The 9,096-nt window shown below is 49.7% G+C and overlaps 1 protein-coding gene across 1 annotated transcript; it reads left to right on the plus strand.

The window, feature by feature from the left end:
* The first annotated feature begins 901 nt into the window (after nucleotides 1–901).
* LOC4340580 (probable auxin efflux carrier component 1c) lies at nucleotides 902–4,030 on the plus strand. The gene is made up of 6 exons (NM_001421479.1): nucleotides 902–2,167; nucleotides 2,269–2,530; nucleotides 2,624–2,709; nucleotides 2,809–2,966; nucleotides 3,246–3,322; nucleotides 3,411–4,030. Exons 1-6 carry the CDS (start codon nucleotides 1,039–1,041, stop codon nucleotides 3,475–3,477), a joined length of 1,779 nt encoding a protein of 592 aa, NP_001408408.1. The 5' UTR covers nucleotides 902–1,038; the 3' UTR covers nucleotides 3,478–4,030.
* Nucleotides 4,031–9,096: the final 5,066 nt, after the last annotated feature.

Consider the following 9,096-nt stretch of genomic DNA (forward strand, 5'->3'; position numbering starts at 1 on the left):
GTCTAACTCATTCCATTTTGTCCCCAAACCAAACACACGCTGGGATTCCTTTTGAGGAAAAAGAAATCAGCGGCATGTCAGCTTTGATGGTATTGTTTACAACACTGTTGTGGATAATTTAAAATTTTGGCTTGACGTGTCAGGAGGCTCCTGGCATCCAAATACATGCGTCGTCTGAAATATCAAAATTCAGCCCCCAGCAGCTCGTAGTGGAGTGAACGAGTGATGTGGAACAGGTAGGGCACGCGAAGAAGATGTTTGGTTGATGCCAATGCTTGATACAACTAATTTTAGGTAAGTTATTTTCACTTTGAGCTGGAGATTTTTTTTACTTTTGTGGTCTTTTGAACTAACCTCAACAAATTTTATCTATCTACGTCTAAATTGTCATACGACGAAGAAATAATCTTACATATAACGACGAGAGTTCGTTGACGAGTAAAAACCGACGTAATCGAGATCGTTGATATATTTGAGAAAAGAGTCAGGTGTTCTAAAGTAAAAACAAAAGAAGTAAGTTTACCTGATCGAAAGTAAAAATATTGATTAAAGGGTGGTTTAAAATAAAACATCGATAATAAAAGATAATCTAAAATAAAAAGTTTTAATTAAAAACCCCTAAACATTGAGATAAGAATTGATTTTGAGAGGCCGCTGGTGATATTCTTAGTGAGAGAACCTTTTCGATTTCGATCTCCATCGATCATTTCGGTTCAGGTTTTCGTTCTACTGTGCCGAGTTGCCGACCCCTCCCCAGGAGGAGAAAATTGAGTCCCGAATTTCTTTTCAATCACAAACCATTTTTTTTTCCGTTTCCTTGGATACATGCTCATGTCGGGGTGCGTGCAGCGTCCACATGATGTGTATAAATAATCACCCGCACATATGCCCACTCCCTCCCACCTTCCCCACCCTCATTGGCTCCCCCGCCTGCCTCCCCTTCTCCATCCACCAACTCGCCGCACACTCAACCCCGCCTCGCCGCCGCACACCACCCACCGGCGAAGAGAAGAAGTCGTGGTTTTTCTTGGCTGCAAGATGATAACGGGGGCGGACTTCTACCACGTGATGACGGCGATGGTGCCGCTGTACGTGGCGATGATCCTGGCGTACGGGTCGGTGAAGTGGTGGCGCATCTTCACGCCCGACCAGTGCTCCGGGATCAACCGCTTCGTGGCGCTCTTCGCCGTCCCGCTCCTCTCCTTCCACTTCATCTCCACCAACAACCCCTACACCATGAACCTCCGCTTCATCGCCGCCGACACCCTGCAGAAGCTCATCGTCCTCGCGCTCCTCACCCTGTGGAGCCACCTCTCCCGCCGCGGCTCCCTCGAGTGGACCATCACCCTCTTCTCCCTCTCCACGCTGCCCAACACGCTCGTCATGGGGATCCCGCTGCTGAAGGGGATGTACGGGGAGTTCTCCGGTAGCCTCATGGTGCAGATCGTGGTGCTCCAGTGCATCATCTGGTACACGCTGATGCTCTTCATGTTCGAGTACCGCGGCGCCAGGATCCTCATCACCGAGCAGTTCCCGGACACCGCGGGCGCCATCGCGTCCATCGTCGTGGACGCCGACGTCGTGTCGCTCGACGGGCGGAGGGACATGATCGAGACGGAGGCCGAGGTGAAGGAGGACGGCAAGATACACGTCACCGTGCGCCGCTCCAACGCGTCGCGCTCCGACGTCTACTCGCGGCGCTCCATGGGGTTCTCCAGCACCACGCCGCGGCCGAGCAACCTCACCAACGCCGAGATCTACTCGCTGCAGTCGTCGCGCAACCCGACGCCGCGGGGCTCCAGCTTCAACCACACTGACTTCTACTCCATGGTCGGGCGCAGCTCCAACTTCGCCGCCGGGGACGCGTTCGGGGTGCGCACCGGCGCCACGCCGCGGCCGTCCAACTACGAGGAGGACGCGGCGGCGCCCAACAAGGCCGGCAGCAAGTACGGGCAGTACCCGGCGCCCAACCCGGCCATGGCGGCGCCGCCCAAGCCCAAGAAGGCGGCCAACGGCCAGGCCAAGGGCGAGGACGGCAAAGACCTCCACATGTTCGTCTGGAGCTCCAGCGCGTCGCCCGTGTCCGACGTCTTCGGCAACGGCGCCGAGTACAACGACGCCGCCGCCGTCAAGGAGGTCCGCATGGCCGTCGCCTCGCCGCGCAAAGGTACACCGGACACCACCCTCCTCACACCCGCATTTCGTGGTCGCACATGGCGGCGAGCTTACCATGCTCTGTTCTTGCTACTTTGCCTAATCGATCGGCAGCGGACGGCGTGGAGAGGGACGACTTCAGCTTCGGGAACAGAGGCGTCGCCGAGAGGGACGCGGAGGCCGGCGACGAGAAGAGCGTGGCGGCGGCGGTGTCGGGTGAGCATGGCAAGCCTGGCTTGACGCCGGCGCCGACGGCGATGCCGCCGACGAGCGTGATGACGCGGCTCATCCTGATCATGGTGTGGCGCAAGCTCATCCGCAACCCCAACACCTACTCCAGCCTCATCGGCCTCATCTGGTCGCTCGTCTGCTTCCGGTAATCACCCACACACACGCTCACGCTCATCGCCGGACGCCGGCGAGGTTAGCCATGGTTAAACTAAACGCGTTCCCGTTTCTTGGCGCGCAGGTGGAACTTCGAGATGCCGGCGATCATCCTGAAATCCATCTCCATCCTCTCCGACGCCGGCCTCGGCATGGCCATGTTCAGCCTCGGTTCGTTCTCCTCCTCACCTCACCTCACCTCCCCCACCAACCGATCGATCGAACAGTTCTTGCAACTTACCAAACACAAACACGCTTCTCCACGCGCAGGGCTGTTCATGGCGCTGCAGCCGCGGATCATCGCGTGCGGGAACAAGGTGGCGACGTTCGCCATGGCGGTGCGGTTCCTGACCGGCCCGGCCGTCATGGCCGCCGCCTCCATCGCCGTCGGCCTCCGCGGCACGCTCCTCCACGTCGCCATCGTGCAGGTACAGTACTACTCCTAAACACCAAACCAATCCCTGAATCCCCTCACCAACCGAACCAAACCGCACAGCTCCGGCGCCGGCAGACCGGCCACTGACAAGAACCAACTTTCAAAAAGATGGGAAAAAAAAAACAGCGGCGCCTGTGCCGGCAAAGTAGTACAGCGAGCGCTTTCGCTTTTAGACAAAACAAAAGCTCGCTCGCCTTTCCAGTTCGCTCGAGCTCTCGAGCTCGCCACTGACTTTTTTTTTCCTTTTTTTTTTGGCAATCCTCCTCTGCAGGCAGCGTTGCCACAGGGCATTGTCCCCTTCGTCTTCGCCAAGGAGTACAGCGTGCACCCCGACATTCTCAGCACGGCGTAAGTCCATCTCTCTCTCGCTCGCCAAATATTCTCTCATTTTCTCTCGGTGGTTTTTGTCTCACCTGCCGTTGGTTTGTGTGTGCAGGGTCATCTTTGGCATGCTCATCGCGCTGCCCATCACGCTGGTGTACTACATCCTGCTGGGGCTGTGACTGTGAACAACCACCACCAAGAACAGCATGTTTTTGCAGGTGAGGGTCGTCATGTTTGCAGCGAGTGCCGGGACAGAGGAGAAGACAAAGGGCTGCATGCATGCATCACGCTGCAGTCACCCACCAGTTCACCATGGAGGAGGAGGAGCAAGAAGCCAAGCAACCAAGCAGCAATGCAGTGCAGCAGCTGGGTTTTCATTAGAGTTTTTTTAGGTGTAGAGATCGATGGATGGGAGTATGGATAATTGTTTTAGGGCAGAGAGTTCCAAAAATTGCAGGCATGTGCAAAGGCTTTGGAGGGAGGGGAGGGGGAGGGGACAGGGTTCAGGTTTTTAGTACAGGGCCTGGGGGTTTATAGGGGAGTGAGAATGTGAGATGCATCGCTTGGCTGGGTTGGCTGGCCTTGTGGTGAAATGGGTGTGTGTCACTTTGGTGGAAAAAAAACAAATGGTTTAGTAGAGCTCTTGTTCATCCTACGGTATAGTAGTACTTTGGCATGGCACAATGCTTCGGCTTTGATTAGCAAGATTAATCAATAATACTAGTAATAGCTAAGTGACATGGTTCTAAGCAATGCTTTACAAATGACTTGTTTCCTCCGTCCCATTATAAATCGAAGCAATGGATAGGGTCCAAAAATTTCACAGAAATAAGTTCACTTCATCTTAGGAATCAGATAAAAATACCCACTTTTTTAAAGGAGCCCTCGAGTGTGCTCCATCATAATATACTCACATTAGACAGTAGTGACTGTTAACCTTCTTCACTAATTCGTTTTCTGCGTCATCTTCAGGGGCCCAAGTAGGCGACTGTGCTTGAATATTTTGTGGATAGTGAAAGAAAGCGAACTAGAACATGATATGTGGAGTTTCATGCATGTTAAATGTCTCATGATATGTGGAGTACACTACAAACTGGATTACACGTCATTAAGATTGTAACACTTAGGTTAACATCATCGGAAGCAGACAAACTAAAACAGATGGGATTCTCCTTTAATTTGCATGTATTCCTGGGTGGAAATTACTGGTCCAAATTGCGGCTAGCCACATGCTTAATCAATCTGAGGCCATTAATAGGCCGGACCCTCACATTCTTCCTACTACTAACAGTTGCTCATCACCTGATAAGACATGTCGGGTGCAGTAGACTGAGGCCAAAATTAGTATATTCATGACCCAATGCTAACGTGTGTGCTTGGAATGGTGACGTGAGGAAAAAAAATCATTAAGAACAAAGACAAAATTTAAATAATTTTTTTTGCCAGAATTGAACTAATCCATCTGTCCCAAAGTATAAGAAGTTTTGATTGTATGGAACATATCCTAAAACTATGAATCTGGACATGTTATATGTCCAGATTCATGGTACTGAAATGTGTCCCAACCAACCAAAACTTTTTTATATTTTAAGACGGGTGGAGTAACTTATATAAAAAAAACTGTGAAATTCATGTGTTTAAAAGATCAAACGTGGTGATCAAACCAAAAATATCAGTCACTCAAATGGTTCACAATCTTTTGGCGATTTTATCTAAGTAACTGAATTAAGCTCGGGAACCTATCACCTATCCTATACAAGACTTCACATGTACACATCATGCACACCAACTATTCTCTGTTAAAAAATATAAGAGATTTTAATTGGATGGAACACATTATAGTATTATAAATCTGGATAAACTCCTGTGTCCATTTCGTAGTACTAAAATGTGTCGCATCCAACCAAAGTTCCTAATATTCTAGGACGGAGGGAGTAACAAATATCATAAAATTATGATAGATTTAGTCTTAAAACTATTAGAATTTTTTTTGCTACTGCTAAAATATAAAAAATAGCATGGTGGCTCGCGCAGATTGTGCGGCTAGCATCATTATATTTTCTCTCATAAAATAGTATATATGTTTTCTGTCATGACCGGAAATAACCCAACGGGCGTTCCTTACGTGCGTGTATTATTCCTTGTCCCAGGAGGCAAGGTACACCAAAAGTTGATACATTTCAGAGTTTATCAAGCGGAAGCGTAAATAGTTACTTTATTACATGGGCGGCGAAGGCCCAGCACACACAAAGACAAACGGGAAACAACGGAAGACTAGGGCGACAACCACAGGCGCTTGACGGCAGGCACGAGCTAGACACCAAAGCCTTCATCATCCAGGGGCTCCTCTTCTGGGTTTGGGAAAAATTGAGCAAGACTGAGTACAACCACCGTACTAAACAAGACACACCCATAAGTGCAGAATAAATGCAAGGGAGTACAAGGGAGTCATAATATAGGGGGTTAGGGTTTGCAGTAAACAGCATTAAAAGTCACTTAGTTGCTCAAAGCTACTTTGTAAACACGGTCATAGAGCTATACAATATTATTAACCAAGGCCGTGAACCCACACGAACCTGCCTTAACCCAAGGCCTACGATGATTCAGACCGAACTGGCAACCCGACCCTAGGTCCCAGCTCGTCCCAAGCCAACCCAGGCCTACCATTCCACATTTTAGTTGTTAAGCAGGTTTTAAGAATTAAAAACACTAACTTGGGTACATTGCTCGGCTTGCCCATAACCGAGGGCGCGACTATTCGAATAGATTATACTCTGATCAGAGGTGTACATCTTTACCCACAAGACACATCTTCCTCACGTGTAACCACGTGCCACATACCACCACGGTATACGGACGGAAGACATGACATAGTTTCCAACCCATCCTAGCCATAAACAAGAGTACCGACCCAACCCCGCCTACGGCCGGAACCCCCGGGACAGGTAGGCAGGACTGAGCCCCTAGCAGCAGGACACCGGCCCTGTGCCATGACATCTCGACTACCGGGCCGCAGCTCGTGTAGCCTTCATTTGCCCTAGAGATGTCCATCGACCCCTGACTTCGTCCATCTCCATCCGTGTACTTTTGTTTATAACCAGACTGAGCCACAAACTAAGCCTTACCCACTAGACATGTGGAAGTACGGTAGTGCTTTGCAACAGAGGCCCGAAGACCGGTCCTTATATGGCCGAGGTGCTACTATCAAAACCATGCACCCCGAGCCCAGCCTAAAACCATTTTGAGGGTTTTGAATAGAGGGGGAGGTGTGAATCCAATTCCACAATAATCCAACCATTCCATAGTGTCCAGGTGATAAGAGTATTCCCAAAGTCTAGAGTTGTAAAACCACCTAATGTTGCCTAATTAACCAGCGAAGCATCTACCTAAAATCATATTAGTGGTACCATGAGTAGAGTGTCCACTAGTTGGGGTTTTTTTTATTCTAGGGTGAACAAGGAAATAATAACAATAACAATAATAAGGTCATAACAAAGGTAAATAGGCATGGCTAGATAAAATAGTGATAACGCAAGAATTTAAATAAAGCGATAATGCAATAATTTAAATCAAAATAATTTTATAAACTGGGATTCAATATGTTCAAGGATGATGTGACTTGCCTTGCTCACTTTCCCAAACGTCGGGTTCAACCTCTACGAAGAGCGGATCTTCTGAAGCTGCAACGTCTACACGACCAACGGAAAATAAAAGGGCTTTTACTCTAATAAACTCCATATAACAAGCAGGAACAAAGCACAAAAATGGGTTCTTGACTTCTTAAGGAAAAATTAGAGACTTGAACGGTCCAATTCCGAGTTCAAATGGCCAAGTTATGGCCATTTGAAGTTTATATACTCTTTAAATGAATATTTGCGAATTTCTTCATTTAAATTTTAATTTAAAAAGGGTTTATTGCGTCAGCCGAGGGGAGGGGGCGCGTGGACCGGGTCCACGGGAGTGGGGCCCACGCGGCAGCCTCACGGTCCACGGTGGACCGGGTGCACCCGGGCTCGCACCGGCCGGCGCCGTGGGCCCCACGCGTCAGCCGCACCCGAGGGCGCGGGCGGTTGACGGCCGGGCCCCACGCGGCGGCCACTCGGCGCGCCCGAAGGCGGCCACTCGGCGCGGCCGGCGGGAGGCGGCGCCCGCGCCCCTATGGTCGCCGGCGGCGGCCATAGGCACGGCGGAGCGGCGGCCGAGAGAGGGGAAGGGAAGGGGGAAAAGAGGCGGCGGTCCACGGCTCACCTTAGGTCGACGGCGATGACGAAAAAGGCGGCCAGAGCGGAGGAAGGCGGAGGCGCGGCTCGGGTCGACGGGGTCGACTGCGTTCCGGCGGTCGGCGGACTCGGCGAGGGGGTGGACGGGGTCGACGGCGGTGCGACGAAGCCGGAGGAGGCGACGCCGGGGCGGGAGACGGTCCCGGCGAGCGGAGAAGGCCGGCCGGAGGTCGTCGGCGACGGAGGAGAGAGAGGGCGACGGCGCGAGCTCGATTCCGGCGGGGAGACGGTGCGGCAAAGGGGCGGAAATGGGCGAGGGAGGCGCGGGGAGGGTTTAAATAGGGTTGGAAGGGGGAGAGAGCGGCCGGAGGGGAAAGAAACCGGCGCGGGAGGTCCGGCCGCCATCAATGGCGCCGGCGAGATTTGCGGGGGCAAATCCGCCCGTTTGAACGCGAGAGAGAGAGGGAAAAATGGGGGGAAAGGGAGAGGGGATCACGGGGAGTGATTCCCCCCACTTTATTGCACGCGGGGACGGCGGGAGGCGGCGGGATTCGCGGCGGCGGCGGCGCTAGGGCGCGGGGGAGGCGGCGGGAGCGGCGGGAGGAAGGGGATGACGGGTGGGCCCCACCCGTCAGCGAGGGTGGCGGGCGGGCCCGCCCGTCAGCGGCGCGCGCGCCCGGAGAGGCCGAGTGGGCCGCGGGGAGAGAGGAGAGAGAGGGGGAGGGAGATGGGCCGAATTCGGCCCAAGGGAGGGAAGGGGGACTTTTTAGGGTTTTTCTTTTTATAAAATCATCTTAACTTTGTTTATTTCTTAATAATTATTATTTGTGCTCTGAAAATTCCACTAAAATTTATTTACGCATTTTAGGCTTTTAGGAAATTTACAAAAATCCTCTAAGCCTTATTTGACTTTTAACTTTGCACATTTTAATTGTTGGAGGCTTTCACACGGATTTTAATTATTCTAGGCATAATTTAAAGGATATATTTTAGAGTCGTTTTGGGACGTGACATTTTCTCAATGTATTATTCAAATATATTAAAATAACAACATAATTTTAAATTTTGTACTGACTTTATGAAACTACTATTGTGTAATATTCATATTGTATTTTATATAGGTGTTAGTTATCAATTATTTTTAATATCAAATTTTAGTTATTTGTAAATTATATTCCTAATATATGGACTATAGGCTCGTCTTTCTATATTTCTTTTTTTCATTCCGAATTTTCGTTATCTGTAAACTGTATTTCTATTTAGACTCTAGACTCTTCTTTCAATATTATTTATTTTTAAGTCTGAATTTTTATTATTTCTATTTGTATTTCTATGTGGACTCTAAACTTATCTTTCAATATTCTTTAATTTTTGATTTCGAATTTCAGTTACTTCTAAATTGTATTCCTATATTGACTTTAGACTCTTCTTCCCATTTTTTTTAATTTCGAATTTCAGTTACTTCTAAATTGTATTCCTATATTGACTTTAGACTCTTCTTCCCATATTTTTTTAATTTCAAATTTTAGTTATTCGTAAATTGTATTTTTATACGAACTCTAAACTCTACTTTTAATT

This window comes from Oryza sativa, chromosome 6, assembly GCF_034140825.1.
Source record: "Oryza sativa Japonica Group chromosome 6, ASM3414082v1".
NCBI lineage: Eukaryota > Viridiplantae > Streptophyta > Magnoliopsida > Poales > Poaceae > Oryza > Oryza sativa.